The sequence below is a fragment of the Salvia hispanica genome, chromosome 3 (assembly GCF_029641045.1).
Source record: "Salvia hispanica isolate PSC_SH4W2 chromosome 3, Shi_PSC_v1, whole genome shotgun sequence".
Classification (NCBI taxonomy): Eukaryota; Viridiplantae; Streptophyta; class Magnoliopsida; order Lamiales; family Lamiaceae; genus Salvia; species Salvia hispanica.
In genome coordinates, this window is record NC_142694.1 from 16,731,402 (window position 1) to 16,749,375 (window position 17,974).

The 17,974-nt window shown below is 33.0% G+C and overlaps 1 protein-coding gene across 1 annotated transcript; it reads left to right on the forward strand.

Moving 5' to 3' along the window:
* Positions 1-8,913: 8,913 nt before the first annotated feature.
* On the forward strand, positions 8,914-10,844 carry LOC125211149 (S-adenosyl-methionine 4-1-methyl-2-pyrrolidinyl-3-oxobutanic acid methyltransferase-like). Its single transcript, XM_048110853.2, has 3 exons — positions 8,914-9,061; positions 9,234-9,647; positions 10,144-10,844. The coding sequence occupies exons 1-3, from the start codon at positions 8,987-8,989 to the stop codon at positions 10,744-10,746; spliced, it is 1,092 nt and encodes a 363-aa protein (XP_047966810.1). The 5' UTR covers positions 8,914-8,986; the 3' UTR covers positions 10,747-10,844.
* The last annotated feature ends 7,130 nt before the right edge of the window (positions 10,845-17,974 follow it).

The window sequence follows — 17,974 nt, forward strand, 5'->3', positions numbered from 1 at the left end:
CAAACTCGCATTCCATAAAAATAGCTACTTTGCTACATTATCACCTAACACAACATTACACATCCACACTATATCCTTGCTTGTTACCACAACACCTAAGTTAATATACTCCCTCCATCCTTAAAAAAAAAAAAACAAAACTTATAAATAATATTTCCTCCGTCCCATAATAGAAGTCACATTTGATGTGAATACGAGTTTTAAGAAATGTAAAGAATAGTTGATTGAAAAAGTTAGTAGAATATGAGGTCCACTTTTTCATATTGATTTAATAATAAAATGTGAGTGAAATGAGTTAGTGGAATGTGAGATTAAAAGAGAAGTGTGACTCTTGTTGTGGGACGGACCGAAATGACAAAATGTGACCTTATTGTGGGACGGATGGAATACATCTTTTAATGCACTAATTTAATAGTTTTTATCCAATTTGTCTCTGTGGTATATGATACCCTTGCTTGCTAAATGCTACACTAGCCTTGTACACTTGCGGGTATTACTTGTGTTAAAATAAGTCGAGTCAATAATTGGTTAAAAATGTAAGATTATTAGACTTGGTCTAATTTGGGGGACGACCCAAAATGGTAAAACTAGTCTATTTTTTAATGACGGATGAGTACTGGGGAAGATGAATAAACAAAACATAATAAGAACATACTCCCTCCATCCCATTGAAGATGACTCATTTTCCTTTTTGGTTTGTCCCAATCAAGATGACCCGTTACTAAAAGTAGAAACATATTTATCTCTACTTTATTCCATCTCTCTTACTTACACTCTCCACGTAACACACAAAATAAAGATGCATAAAATCCCGTGTCGCCCAAGAAATGAGTCATCTTCCTTGGGATGGAGGGAGTACATTTTCTATCCTTTTTGGTCATATAATTCCAAGATAGATGAGTTATTTACCGTACCAAACGTTCGTGTTCTCATTGATGATAAATGTTACTCCATTCGTCCATCATTTAAAGAACCATTTTAAATCAGTATGAGTTTTAAGAAATTGTTTGATTTTGTGAAGAAAAGTAAATGGAATGTAGGACCCCTTTTTAATACTAGTTTTATAATAGAATGTGAGGAAAAATAATAGTTTTATAATAGAATGCGAGGAAAAAAGTTCATGTAAAAAATTCTTTAAATCGTGTACAACCTGAATGGCAAAGGAAATTACTTTTCATTCTAAATGTTCCGTAGAAAAGCTTCCTAAAACATGTCTTCTTCAATCTCGTCACTCCAATTAATGGATAATACTATCAGTGGATATTAGGAATTAGTGAATAATATTATTAGGGGATATTAGGGTGATAATATTATCATGGAATGAGTTAAGCGTAATTAATTTTGTTTGCTATCTTACAGAAGATGGGATAGAAAACTTGGGAAGCATTATTCCTATCTTGTTAGATATATTTGTTAGAGTACTAAAGAGAAATCAATATACGGCCAGTGTGGAAGGAAATGAATCTAGATAAGAAATACAGTAGAATGTTATAAACGATGAAATTGAATAAATTAATAAAGAATTATGATTGGTATAATTATTATTGTATTTATTTTTTTATTATTTTATTATACTCGAATCAAAAAATTATAGGAAATATTACGAAGTTTTTTGTTTAATTCTGATATATCCGTTGGTGTCGTTGTCGATGAGTTAAACAATGTCGTCTAATCATAAAGAAATATTATATGGTTAATAAACCAACAATATATTACAGGCAGACAATCACTTTTTTAGCCGTGGGATGACTGTGAACAAATCTAAATTTCATTACTTTTCCTACTAATTTTTTAAAATTGAAGGATAAATCAGAATTTGGCTAAATTTTAGTATTAGTAGTAGTAGTATTAACAAAAAAAAAATTGGAAATAGATACATAAATGATAAATCACCAATATTCCACGTCCACGTACCAATTGTGCCGTAATAATGCTAGAAAGTAGATGATATACATGTTTCCTTGCGTGAGAAAGTAGATGACAGAGACCTAATAAAAATTAAATAAAAATAATGTGATCCAAAATTGAATTATTTTAGCAAGACACATTCAAATATGCTTTACTATTGACAATTAGCTATTATTAAATAATTACGTGTCAGCGTCTGTAGTTTGTTACATTATTTTTATATTAGAGTAATCGTCACATAAAAAAGACATAAATATTTATAAATTATAGTATTAAAATGAAATCATGTAAATATATGATGTGTGCAAATGTTATCATCATCCTCGTACGTAACTGTTAGTTGTTTGATGATGTACGTCAATTAAATTAAATACGTCAATTCTATTTATACTTTGTTTACTACGTAGTTACAAAATTTCGGGTAATACTTTTATCTTAATTAAACAAAGTATAAATTTACACCTAAATAAAAAGATATTTTAATGGTATACACTACATTTAGTCTGTTTGACTAAATGATTTTGTGTCGTCAATTTAAATTTTTTCTTCTGCGAATGAAGAGAATATATATTCTAAACCTAAACCTTAAACCCTTAAATTCGTTTAAAACTTAAAAATAGTTAGACAAAGAACTCAACAATTAGATAACAAGATCGATGAATAAATTTTAGCATACTTCATATCATCTAAAATTTGGATGTATATGATCGATTTACAAACTATGTATATTTAGGGTTTGTTCTATTCTGGAAATTTTTTCTATATAAACGCTCAAAAAGTCATCATGACCGCTCTAAAAAAAAATTCATCGTGTATTGTTTTTTGTTTATCTTGAATTGTATTCAAGAAACTTAGGTGAATGGTGGTTATCGATGAATAATGATGCGTTACACGTATAAATAACATGAATAAATTATAATTGAGTTAATGTTGTAGTATATTATAGTATAATATCACATATTGTCCATGAAAAACATAACAATATAGGAGTGGTTCGTTGTCATGACTAATTATTATATGATCATAATTCATCTAAATTAAATTGTGAGATTATTTTAGTTAGATTATCAAATGACTATTCATCTAAGATTAAGTTGTGAGATTCAATTTCATAAATTAAATACTCTTATATTTAAATTGAGATACAATCTTGCAATAAGAATATGAGAGACAAAATAATTGTTTTAAAAAATAAGATTGGTAATCTAACTAAGTACCATTACCATACATGTCTATATATTTAGTGTTGCAACAGTAACATAATCCAGCTATAATATGCTACTGAATTGAGGATGTTTTTCGATTATTTGATAATCATATTTCAATATCGAAATAATTGAGTTATTGTTTTCAACATCAAAGGGGCCACTGGGCACTAGATTGTCGTGCTAACCAACTCAATTTTATTTTTTTGTGGTTTAGGTCGGCAGCAATTATAATTACGTAAATATTAGTTAATGGTTAATTAGCATTATGACTAGAAGTTTGTAATTTTAGAATGCCTTTCACTCAAAGAAGGAATCTGTTGCAAATAATTATGGTTCTTTGTTTTCGGTGCATGTCAATATATTCCCCCCCCCCCCCCCCCCAACAATAATATTTTAAAACACTAAATTAAATCTTTTCTATGATGGCAAGAGTAGGAATCCATCAATTATCATTAATTTCTTTTTTTTAATGCTTCTCTATGAAAAAAATGAATTCATCATTTAAATTTGTGTTCACTCAAATATTGTTGATCATGCTGATCACGAGATTTTTTTTTATCGACAGGCAAGGGCCCTTGCCTTAGCTAACTAGGAAAACTTTTTTTTTTTTTGTCCATTTTCAGTCCTTTCATTTCCTGACCACAAATTCATCAAGATTTTTATAGTTGTAGGAGTACTTCCCTTGACTTAGTAGGCCTGATATTCATAGTATTTATTTATTTTGTTTTATAGTTTTATACCTAATTTTGACTAGCTAACATCCATAGCTTTATAAGATCAGAACCGACTTTAGGCATCATCTAACTGATTGAACACACATTGTATGAGCTTTGAAAATCAAAACTATTTTTTCATTACCATCCCATATGTAGCTTGAAAGGCAAGAACAAAGTTATGTGTGTATATATATCAATGAAGAATGCATAATATTATTGTTTTTAAAAAAGAAAATTGTATGATACTCTATATTTAATTTTCAACTAGTTAAATGTACAGCATATATTTATTTATTAAGAATAAGAAAGGGTAAATATTAATTGGCATGAATTACTATGTTTTTGTAACGTTTGCATTATTAATTGATACATGCTGATTTCATAATTCAATTATAATGCAAATAAAATAAAATTGTGATTGAAGGAGATTTGATAATATTGAAAATGGACAGGTTATATGATGCCATGTACTATATAACGATAAAAGAATCCATTAATCCTATTCAAAATCGAAAAAATTGGACAAAAATCAGAAAATCATCGGTTTCGGTTCAACAATTGTAAAAGTCATTCACGGGCTAGTTCTGGTTCAACCTTACTCGGAACCGGAACCAGATGGTTCGGAAACCGCCATGCCCTGAAACTATCGAATTGATCCTATATAGTACTCCATGTTACTACTAAATGGGAATTGAGACTATCCACGATTTATTGTCATTCCACTCTGGCAGTAATCATCCAAAACTTTTTATTGCTTCAAAATAACTTTTAATAGTTCTCCAAAAAATATTTATTCTATTATCTTATTGAAATTAATATTTTTTAATTTTTATAATTGGCTTTATAAATATAAATCGGGGCCACAAAGATCATATGTGTTGCAGCTATCTGATTGAGATAGAGTTTATCACTTGTCAACATAAAATTTAATACATTTCCAAGAGGTTAAAATCATAGTTGTTGTATTTAATCGTGACAGAAAATATTTTATATACTAGTATAATATTGACCCACGTTATTAACGATCGATTAAGTTAAAGATGGGTTTGCCTGATTAATCAATCCTATAAACTAATGGTCATGTAAATTCCCGTTGATTATCACGTGTACAAGTGATATTATTAATATGAAGAGCAAGAAATATTTAAATATTCTAACATCCCTTGAAAATCTATCTATCAAATAAATGAATATGAAATCCTCCTCCGTTTCCTAAAAATAAAAACTTTTAAAATGGTACGAGTTTTTATGTAAAATTGGTAAAGAGTAATATATAAAGAAAAATGTGTTAGAGAAAAATGGGTCTCACCTAATTAGAGAGAAAAAATTTCAAAAAAATGAAGTTTCTATTTTTAGATGACGGACCAAAAAGGAAATAAATATGCAATAATGTATATATAATTAATTCATATTGGTAGAGAAGGTATAATATTGATGGAGAATACACAATGACTAATCAATTGTGCGAGTTGAATTGTTACCAGGTAGACTTGAGAATAACTCAATCCGTTAAAGCTAAACACAAACTACATCCTACTAAGGAAACTATCAATCCGAACACAAATATTTAGACTTGCTATATTCATATCCCAGCACAATTAATACACGACACAGACTCGTCAGCGATATGATTCTGTTCGTGTTGACATAACATGATAACAACACGATAACAAGTGAACTTGATATATATGATAGCGATGTACCCGACACAACAATCACAAGATAACGACAAGAAACTATTCAAGCGTGTTGCGAATGGGATTTTACCTGGCAACAATATGGTAGTAGAGATTGTGCGTGTTCATGTTGTTTTATCACGTTGTATCGAAAATTGCTCGTCCATGGTAATTGAGTCATTTCATATGTTGTGCTCGTTTTGTAAAATGATATAATAAATAATTAAAATATAGAAAATAAAATAAGAAAAAGAATTATATAAATAAGAGTCTTCTCTACATACTCTTCTCTACGTCTGATCTAATATATATTCGACGACGAAATTAAATTTCCATGAAGTATACCAAGCAATACAACTTATTGTATGGTAGGGAGACTTGTGGTTCAAATGAAATTTCTTTACATCTGATCTAATATATAAGACAAGGAAATTCAATATCCATTTAAGGATACCAAGCAATTCAAATTATCGTATGGTAGGGAGACTTGTGTTTAAAACGAAATTTCTCTACATCTGATCTAATATATTAGACAGTTAACGAAATTAAATTTCCATTTAAGGATACCAAGCAATACAAACTTATTGTATGGTTAAAACGAAATTAAAATGTACCAAATTAACGGCACAATTTATTGTACTCAGAGATGTGTGATTTAAACTTTAAACTGCCCCCATTACCCCCCACCCCGCTCAAGGAAAGAAATAATCCAAACTTGATCCTGACTAGGGGTGGGTCGATATGATATATCGTATCGAAAACGTTGTATCGTGTATCGTATCGAAAATATCGATATGAAAGAATTTCATATCGTTATCGTATCGAAAGTTTCGATATATCGAACTTTCGATATTAAAAAATTTCATATCGTTATCGTATCGATATTACCGAAATTCAATATATCGTTAAATATCGATATATCGATATATATCGATATATATCGAAAATAAAATATCGATATATATCGAAAATATCGATATATCGAAAATTTTCGATATATATCGTATTTTTGATATAAAACGAATATATTGCGATATAAGGAAATTCATATCGTTATCGTATCGAAAACTTACGATATCGTATCGTATCGAAAATTATGATATATCGAAAATTCGATAAATTTTCGATATTTTTCAATACGATACGAGCGATATATCATTTTTTCGATATTTTTTCCCAGTCCTAATCCTGACATTAAATGAATTTTATTAAATCCTTTTCCATGGATTTTAGCTTGAATTCAGAAATATAATAAAGGATGATGATGTTAGTCGGATGATGCATAGCAGATGACGAGAAACATCTCCTTTCAACGTTGGTACATTTTTTATTTATTATCTCATACTCCATCTATCTCAAGATACTCGTACCATATTTCATTTTTTATTATTTCAAGCTATTTACTCTATTTTTTTATAAAAAAAAATTATTTTTTCATATACTTTATTTTCTATCCATTTAAACTTTAAATATAAATTTCTTAATATTTTAATATTAAGACATTCAATCAATATTTTAATTAAATGAAACACTATGACAACGATGTACATTTTTCTTCTTTCTTTTACCTCTTTAGTTTGAATCATTCATCTATATACAGTATCATCTATGATTGTCAAACAGTGAGACATTTCTATTATGGGTCAAAAAGTTTGAGAAGTAGTGTAAGAAAGTTAATATATTGCAAAAAAAAGTAAATGTCTCAGTTAGTCTAGAACGTTCCGAGAGGAATACGTCTCATTTAGCCTATGACAAAGGGAATACTATAATAGTACTTTCTCCGTCCGCCATTAGGAGTCTTATTCATGGGCGGCACGAGTTTTAAAAATGTTAAGAAAAGTGGGTGGAAAAAGTTAGTGGAATAAGGGTTCCACTTCTATATATTAGTTTTAAATGAAATGTGAGTAGAATGAGTTAGTGGAAGGTGAGACCCTATTACCATTTATGGTAAAAGTGAACCGGGACTCTTATTCGTGAACGGACTAAAATGGAGAAAATAATACTCTTAATCGTGGACGGAAGGAGTATTAAGTAGCAGTAAGTCTTATTCTTGAAAAAAGTTTTTAAAAAAACAGCAATTTCATTAGTATAGTTAATATGCCAATTGTTACATATGACGAAGGGGGGTATAGAATTAAGTAATGCTACTTTCATTTTTTTAAAATAAAAATTCTTTTTTTTAGTCTGTTTCTTAAAAAGAGAAACTCTCCAATTTAAAAAATAGACCTCATAGTCCACAACACTCATTCCACTATTTTTTCTGTTTTTACTTCTTATTTTACTTTTTTTTTTTTTCCAATTTGTATTAAAACAAATGTCATTTCCAAAATTCTTATTTTTAGGAATAGGAGGAGTAAGCCTTATTATTCAAAAAGTAATTGATATGTCAATTGGGTTAAGTTTTAGCGCTGTCAAATTGAGGGTCAAATGAACACTATGACAGCGATTGATATACTATTTGGAATAGAGATATATTGTTGGATTTATAATAAGTGAAACACATTGGAAACCAGTGGCCACACGTAAAATGAATCTAAAAATATCTTTTTTCGTTCATGTAATCGTAGAATTTGTACGGATAATTTTAATACAATTAGACTAAACGAAATTAACGGGTCAGTGATAAACCTTATGATGTTCATACTCTTAGTGGGTCGGTTCTATAACGACACGATAATTTTTCAGGTTCGGTTCAGATCGGATTCGGTTAACTGGTTTGTAATGAATATCCTGACTTTAATTCCTTATTTTCTCTCTTCTTATGTTCCATTCCTTTCATTCGATGCCTTACCATGAACTCCACCGCCACATGGTCATCGGCTAACAAAATGGTTGAATCGGTTCATGTCGTCATCGTATTGTTATCATGCCATGCCAACCTTAATAGGAGTCGACTGCTAACGAATTCGTATCGCATGCAGATCACTTTTGGATTTAAAGGTAGCAGCCCATATTTGAGTTCGGATTATTAGTTTCCTTAACCTATCGCGTTCGAGTTTGACCCTAATAGTATCATTATCCATCGTATAATCATTAAGTGAAATGCTATTTCACACAAATATATATAAAGTAACTATTTCAAAATTTCCAAATCAAAATTGGGAAGATATAGCTTCCACCTAAACTAATTTATACTCCCCTCTTAAAAATTAATATTGAGGCATGCATGTGTACTAATACTGATCCTCAAAGTCAAATAAGAATATGTGTATTAAAATATCACCAAGTAGGATAAAGGCATGTTTAATACGGATCCTCAAACTTAAATTAGAACATTGAATAATTTTGTCTGTATAAAATAATATCAGCAAGTAGGACCATTCAAACATATTGTACGTATGGTTCCGCACCCCTTCCTCGAATAGAACCACCACACCACCTTCTATAAATAGGCTATATCATCCCTTCCTCTTTACTCACATACAACAACTAAACACACACACACACACAAATAGATATCTAGAGAGAGATTGGTAATATGGAAGTAGTTCAAGTACTTCGCATGAATGGAGGTCTTGGAGACACCAGCTATGCCACCAACTCTCTAGTTCAGGTATTTTGATAGGGTGAATAATTCATCTATCTTGAAATTATACGACCTAAAACGCGTGTTATTATTATGTTCTGTTTATTTATTTTTCCTACTAAACTGTCCATAATAGTAATATAGGACCCATGCATATGTTGAAATTTTAATGACCATTCAATTTTCTTTGTTGTAACAGAGAAAGGTGATTTCGATGACGAAGCCGATAACGGAGGAGGCGATAACGCAAGTTTACCGCAGCGTGGACGCGATAGCGAACCGCTTCTGCATAGCGGAGCTGGGCTGTTCGTCCGGGCCGAACACTTTGGCGGTGGCGGCGGAGCTCCTCAGCATTGTTCACCAGCTGAGCCGGAGCCACGGCCGTCAGCTGCCGGAATTTCAGATACTGTTGAACGATCTCCCGGGGAATGATTTCAACTCTATTTTCCACTCCTTGTTGCCACAGTTTCGGGCTGAGCTCAACCAACAAATGGGATCTAAATCGGCTCCTTGTTTCGTCTACGGTGTTCCTGGCTCGTTTTACGGCCGCCTTTTCGCGGCGAACAGCCTCCATTTTGTTCACTCTTCTTACAGCCTCATGTGGCTCTCCAAGGTACACCCTTGTTAAGTCCCTTTCAAAACCTTTTTATGTTTTTCAAAAAAACTCTTTTTTTTTTGTTATTATCCAGCCGATATTTTAAAGGCAAACATGGGGTGTATATTCGTTTCCGGGAAAATGGTTCAATTAATAACTCTTCTCAAAATTAGACTACCAAACCGTATCAGTTCGCAAATTTATTAATATCAGTTGTCATCACACAACATATCAATTTTCACTCTTTGTTAATCATGAATGTCAGTTTCGTGACTCAATATGAGTAAATGATATGTTTTGTATTATCAATTGTTATTACTCTTTAACAAAGTTCTTAAAGGAAATAATCCCTTGTTTTCCAATACGTATATTTTTCTCTGATAAAAGTATACTACCATGTTTACAAAATCATAGTCAATAGTCTATTTATTCATTTTGATATACTTCGTATTTACTAATTTTACATTATAACTTGTACTACTCCATAATTAATCGATAAATTTACATGGTGAAGGTGCCTGAAGGGGTGGAGGAATGGAACAAGGAGGAAATATACATCGGAAGCAAAAGCATGGCGCCGGCGATAAACGCGTACTACAACCAATTCCGGGTAGATTTCGACACATTCCTGAAATGCCGGTCGGAGGAAGTTGTGGGAGGCGGAGCAATGGTGCTTACTATTCTTGGGCGGAAGAGCGAAAACGCGGCGAGCAAGGAATGCTGCTATATTTGGGAACTCTTGGCTCTCTCTCTCAAGGAAATGGTGTCGGAAGGAGCCATCGAGGAAGAGAAGCTCCACTCATTCAACATCCCTCAATACACTCCTTCCCCGGCTGAGGTGAAGAGGAGCGTGGAAGAAGAAGGCTCCTTCGCCATCAGCCGCCTCGAGGCCACGGAGATCAGATGGGCCGATTGCGGCAGTGGCGAAAGCGGGTACGAATCGTACGATGTGGCGAAATGCATGAGATCGGTGGCGGAGCCGTTGCTGGTGGAGCATTTTGGGGAGTCGATAATCGATGAGTTGTTCGTAAAGTATCAGAGAATCCTCACCGATCGAATGTCCAAGGAAGAGACCAAGTTCGTCAATGTCACTGTTTCTCTTATCCGGAGAGGATGACGATCATTCCTTCATCGTTTCTCTGCAAATTGATTATGTAATAATCTCGTGATCACTCTGTTTGTTGGTGATTTTAATATTAATGTGGTTGTTATGTAGTGTGAAAGGTGTAACATATAAAATTAAAGTCACCTTTATGTGTCCAAGTAAATTTATCGCATACGATATCCTTGGCGTTGGCAATTGAAACTTGATATAAAATTATAATTATCCGTGTCCACATAGACAAACCGCTATATAACTATCGTTCTAAATGCCCTTGGCGTTGGCAATTGAAACTAGATATAAAATTATAATTATCCGTGTCCACATAGACAAACCGCTATATAACTATGCATATCGTTCTAAATGTGGATCCCACAATCTACTAATATTACTTTCATCACATTTTTCCTCCCTTTTTCTTAATACTTTAATAATTTCACATTAAAACTTGTGTGATTTATAATTTTGTCAATTTTTTTTTTGGACGGAGATAGTAACTCTTTTTCTCCAAGTGATTTTCTTTCAAATCAGATTCACGTTCCATATATCTCTTCAATCTTCCAACGGTCATATTTTCATCTGTGAATGTACATAAGAGAGAAATTGTAAAATAACTAAATATGATGTCTAAAAAATTATATTGTCGGTTATGTATTAAATTGGAGCAACAGATGAGAATCAAATGAAGGGAGACAAAGTATTTTTTGTCTGTTTTTCGGGGCCGAGGGACAATATATTGAAAATATGGACATGTTTTGATATTTTTCATTTTCCATGTATTTATGCTGGTATTTTTCCTAGTTCAATGATGTAAATATCCAAAACATAGAAAAGATAAATGTACATAAATTTTACGTGTATATAATATTCTTAATTTTTTAAATTTAATTGAATTTAATTAAAAATTAGTTTTGTTATTTATTTTATTATATATAGCAATAAGAAAGAAGTGATATAGGAATTTTATGTCAAATCATATGAACTTGATTCAAATTAATTATATTTTAGTAAGAAAATTTTTTTTTTCTTAAATATACAAATATTTTAATTAAAATTTCAATTTTTTTTTTCGAATGTTGCAAAATGATTAATATGAAATTTAATTTAAATCACTAATGTTTCTTAATTGATTTTAAATGTAAAATATTTAAAAAAGTTCAATTATATATGTACAATTATGTATATTTATCGCTACTCGAATTCATTAACTAATTTTAAAGTTCATTCAAGATAAAAATAAATATAAATTGCAGCTAAGTTGATGTTGTATGGGAAATTCATAGCATAAAAAATAAAATGCAGCAGCTGAGAGAATGTTCCATGGAAAATTCATTAAAATTCTCAATTTTTAGTATTTTATATTGGTAGATAGTGGGCTTTCCATATATTGGAAGTAGGAAGTAGGCCTAGTCCAACGTGTGACCCATTGTTATTTTTTTGGGCACTAACTCTATTAACATATCCCCTCGCCTTCTATATCATAATATCACCTATTTATTTCAAAATTGAGCTTAGCATCTCTCAAATTGTCTCCCCCTCTGTCTATTTATTAATGAAATATAGTCATAAAGAAAGGTTCCATTTTTTGAAATTTTTTTGTTGCGACCAAGATCAGCTTCTTGACACTTGACATGACAGGATCCAGATCTAACTCTTTTTTCATTTTAATTCCTCATCGACGTCCGCACGAGATATCCAGATCTAGGGTTTCGGGTATGAAATTATAACCATCAATAACACTCGGCTCTTATTCTTAGGATTGATAAATATTTTGCGACACGATAATCGAACACGATCCGTGCAAATTAATGGTTTTGGGTCAAGTTTTATTGGATTCGTGTCCTTATCGGGTTGATCTGTTAAGAACACGATAATTTTAGATTGAGTTCAGATTGGAAACCCATTAGAATTAATACTCCCTCCGTCCCAACTAAGTTAACTCAAAACTTTTGGGCACGGAGATTAATAAATTATCTTGAAAAGTAGAAGAGAGGAATAAAGTAGGAAAAAAAAAGAGAGAGTAAAGTAGGTAGTGAGATAAAATAAGAGTGATTGAATTTTTTTTTTCAAAAAAGGAAATGATCAATTTTGTTGGAACATCCCAAAAAGAAATACAACTCAATTTAGTTGGGACGGAGGGAGTATTATTATATTTTCATTATTGTTTTAAAAAATATGCTTTATATTAATTCTTTAATTTCTTGTATATTAGGTTTAACTCGTGTAAAACGAATTTTTATATCGTGTGATATCAGGTTACAATCGTGTAATTTCAGATTCAGGTCGTTATCGTATCGTGTCAATCCATATTATATCGTGTTGATAATGGATTCATGTCGGGTGCGGGTCGCCTCTGAGTCTCAAGGTAGCAGGTGGAGTTTGTATTCGATTTAAGCCTTATTAGATTGGATAATTATCAAGATTGGCCCAATAATAATTCAACCCATATAATTTGTCACCCCTGCTTATTCTCCATCACGTTCATTTTTCATTTATTGATTTTCTATGCATTACTGGCAAAAGCACTTTGTCCCTTGACAACTCTATTGATTGCATCTCCGATTTTACTCGCCTAATTTATCTTCAATTACAAGCTCAATCAATTATTGGCTCTGAACTGAAGATGTTTTTCAATACTTTGACCATCATACTTAAATATCGATATAATTAACTTATGGTTTCAACATCAAAGGCCCACTAGCTTGTCAATTTTAATTTTACTTCAACATCAACTATATGATTATGTTGGAAAATGATTCATCATTTAACATTGTCCCCACTCTGATCCTATACCATTTAATATACCTCGATTTCTACAACTTTTTTGTGACAGAGGCGGGAGGCCAATTGCTTACCCGATTAGGATACCCCTTTAGATATTTTTAGTTGCACTTTGGAGGATACCTTCTTCGAGAATATCCTTCATATACCACATAGTTATAAAATATGAAGATACAATATAACCTACAAAATATACTAAATTAAATCTACTTATTTTAAGCCAAATGATATGGTGAGTCGATAAACTATTGAGAAGATAAGGTAAATCAATAGTACTAAATTAATATGAAGGATATTTTCCTAAAGATGTGCTTATATCAACTTCACTTGCAAATTACCTCTTACTTGTGGGTAATAAAAAAATAATTCCATTTAAAAATATTTTGAAATGTAATCTAGAAATACCAATCTCTAAGTTGTGTATTTATTTATTAATCATAAGAGAGGGTAATATCTTTACATATTTATTTTAACAAAAATTATTAACACAAGAATCAGTTTTTAGAAAATTGACTAATATATTTAAATATTTAATTTTCAAATTGTAAGAATTGGTATATTTTTTTATTAAGCATAATAAAGGGTAATATCTTATATATTTGTATTAATTAATTGGTAGATGAATTATGTTTTTGTAACATTTGCATTAATTGATTGCTAAACGTTGAAGAAATTCGTAATTCAAATAATGCAAATACAAAATGCCGTGAAGGAAGGAGATTTAAGGAAAATGGGAATAGAGAGATTGCTATCTATCATTGCTATGTAGTGTGAACGATATACAAGACTCCATTAATCCTATCACCCAATAAGTTTGGCTTATACAAACGCCTATATATATTGAGAGATCAATTGTATTAGAATCGGTCATGAAAAGAAGATATATTCAAAGTGGATATAATTAAGTTTATAAAAATGTGTCATTTCCTACTAACTTAAAATGCCTCATAAATTAAAGAGGAACGTTTATCCACTCACACATAGTAGAATTTATATTTGCGATGGTTGAGTTTATAAAATTGATGTGTCGATCTGAATATTTGTTGGAGTTATCCAAAAAAGACTTAATTCTTATTGAAATCAGTAATTTTTGAACCGGCACTAGTAATTGAGATGATTTTATTAAATTATCAAATCATCTTTTTATAATTGATAAATCGGGGCCACAAAGGCCATGTGTTGCAGTTCATCATCAGTTATCAACATAAATTTTATAATTTAAAATCACAGTTGTTGTATTTAATTGTGACAGAAAATATAGTATATATAATCTTGGTACACGTTATTATCATGAATAGACAATTTTAAAACGGGACTGCCAGATTACCTAATAAATTAATGGACACAAAACTCACGTTAATTATTTATATCTGAAGTGAAGAGCGAGAAATGTTTGAATATTCCAACCTCTCTTGAATACCTATGTTTCATTATTATAAGGGTTTCAATTAGCCCCTTAATCAGTTTGAACTTTCAATCATTCATCTATATATATGATTTATGATTGTCGTAATCATAAAATTGAACTACATATAATATAAGCAATATATCACGTTACTAGAAAGGTATAGTAGCATTAAATAATAATCCTTAATACAGTATTAAAAAAACAATACTCCCTCCGTCCTTGAAAATTTATCACCTATTTCCTTTTTCATCTGTCCCAAAAAATTTATCACCTTTCACTTTTACCATTTTTAGTAGTGAATCCTAGATTTGTTGTTTATTTTAAAACTAATATACTATAAAAGTAAAACTCACATGCCACTAACTTTTTTAACTCACTTTCTATTACATTTAATTTCTTAAAATCCGTGTCGGATCAAATTGTGCCAAATTTTAAGGGACGGAGAGAGTATAATTTAAAATGGTAATTCGGTTAAGTTCTAGTGGTGTGAGAGTTAGAGATACATTAGGAACCGAGATATAATGATAGAGGTGCTTACAAATCAGCACGGGAAATAGTTAATGGGCCTACGCTTATTCTAATAACAAAAAAATAGTATGAAACCAGTGCCAATACATGTAGAATCAAAACAATTTTTTTTACGTATAATATCGTCAAATTTTCAATATTTAACATAAATTATTCAAAACTGATAAATATTACACGTCAGGGCATCCGCAATGGGGCGGACGATGGGTTAACCATCGTCCGCGCCCGATAGATCGTCCGCGAACGATGCGCGGAGGATACCCATCGTCCGTCGCATCGTCCGCCACTGTGGACGACGCGGACGATGGGCACGCGTTTCCTTTTTTTTTTGAATTTTTTCAATTTTTTTTTCTTATTTAAACACTACTATTCACTACCATTTCACACACTCCAATTTCACATCTCTTCAATTTCTCTTCAATTATTCTCTCTCATCGACTCAAAAATGAATCCCAACGACTACGATTTGAGTACATCGGATGGCTGCAGACGGGCCTTGACTCGAGCCTTGTTCGATGCCGTTAATGAAGCCAAGGCGGAATGCTTGGCACAAATTCAGCGGGAGCAGACGGCGGCGGAGGCGCGGGTCCCTCGCCCGATACGACGTTGTACGTTTGTCCCCCGCGAGCACGACGTAGCACACGAACGTCTGTTCGCAGATTATTTTGCCGAGAATCCAAGGTGGGGCCCGAATGTTTTTCACCGCCGTTTTAGAATGAGCCGGGATCTTTTTCTCCGCATTGTGCACACGTTGGAGGGCAGTGATGAGTACTTCAAGTATCGGGAAGACGGGATCGGCAGACCCGGACTTACGCCGTTGCAGAAGTGCACGGTTGTGATCCGCTAGTTGGCCTACGGCACAACAACGGATATGTTCGACGAGTACCTTCACGTCGGGGATACAACTGGCCGCGAATGTCTGAAGAAATTTTGTAAGTTAGTTGTGGAGGCTTTTGGCGACACATATTTGCGACGCCCGATTGCTGACGATTGCCAGAGCCTGATGCGGATGCACGAGACGATGCACGACTTCCCTGGGATGCTAGGGAGCATCGACTGTATGCACTGGCAATGGAAGAACTGCCCAACGGCCTGGAGAGGCCAATTTACTAGCGGCTACAAGGGCAGCCACCCGACGATGATCCTAGAAGCCGTCGCTGACCACCGCCTCTGGATCTGGCATGCCTACTTTTGTGTAGCCGGGTCGAACAACGACATCAACGTCCTCAACTCGTCTACCCTATTCGCCGATCAGTTCAGGGGTCGCGGTCCGGCCATTCAGTTCACTACCAACGGCCGCACACATCATATGGGGTATTACTTGGCCGATGGCATATACCCTAGGTGGCCTGTTTTTTTGAAGACGATCAACTGCCCAATTGGCGAGAGGAGAGTCTTGTTTGTGGCAAAGCAGGAGTCCGCGCGGAAGGATGTGGAGCGGGCTTTTGGGGTGCTCTAATCGCGGTGGGCAATCGTGAAAGGTCCGGCGCGTTTCTGGTACAAGGACGTCATCGCCGGCGTCATGTATGCGTGCGTCATCATGCATAACATGATAGTCTAACAAGAACGTGTCCATGTCACCAATTAGGTGGATGATGAAGCCGGATCTAGCTCCAGCACGGCGACCTCGCCGGTCACTCGAGGATTACCGACTGGCTTCGGTGCGGTTCTACAACGACAGGCCTCAATGCGCAACCAACAAGACCATACTCAGCTCATGACCGACATGATTGAAGAAGTTTGGACCCGCAACCGCCGCCGTTGAGAAATTGTAGTTTTTTTATTTCGTATTGTAATGTTTGAATTTTAATGAAATGAAGTTAGTTTTCCAAATTTTGAAGTATTTAAATATTCAAATAATAGAAAAATGCTTAGGGCGTCGCTTAGGGCGGGCTATAGTCCGCCCCACTGCAGGTGGAATAGGAGGAGGATAAAATGCTGACGTGCCGGTGCATAGGGCGTCTCTTAGGGCGTCCCATTGTGGATGCCCTCAGGTTAGTGTCAAATCTTATTATATTCGTGTTATTATCGGATCGACCTCATTTCGACACAATAATCTCAAGTTAGGTTTGGATCAGAATCAGGTTCGTTAAAAAATTAATATCATTATTTTAATTATTTTTATTCCTTGCTTTTATTTTTATTATTTTACTAGAGTTAAAAATAAATTTATTATTTTCTGATTCATTCGCTGCATTTAGGGGTGTCAAAATGGATATCGGGAATTAGATACCCATTATCCAAACCCGAAATATCGGGTAATTGGATATCCGATACCCAATTTTTCGGGTTTTGGGATCGGGTTTGGGTATAGGATTTTTGGATTATCGAGTATCGGATAACCCGATACCCGATCGGGTATATCCAAATTACCCGAATTACCTGACTTTTTATATATTTTTTTAAATTTGATATAAATGTATTTATTCTATTATTTAAAAATTAAATAATTAAATGTATTCCCAAAATCCTTCACTCTTAAGTCATATTTTGGGTTAATGTAGGAATTGAGATGTTTATTATGGA

Excerpts from the sequence above, each read along its gene's own strand:
- LOC125211149 (XM_048110853.2), top strand. The coding sequence starts at position 8,987 with ATGGAAGTAGTTCAAGTACTTCGCATGAATGGAGGTCTTGGAGACACC. Across the intron at positions 9,062-9,233 it reads CCACCAACTCTCTAGTTCAG|AGAAAGGTGATTTCGATGAC; the intron begins GTATTTTGATAG and ends TTGTTGTAACAG. Across the intron at positions 9,648-10,143 it reads GCCTCATGTGGCTCTCCAAG|GTGCCTGAAGGGGTGGAGGA; the intron begins GTACACCCTTGT and ends TACATGGTGAAG.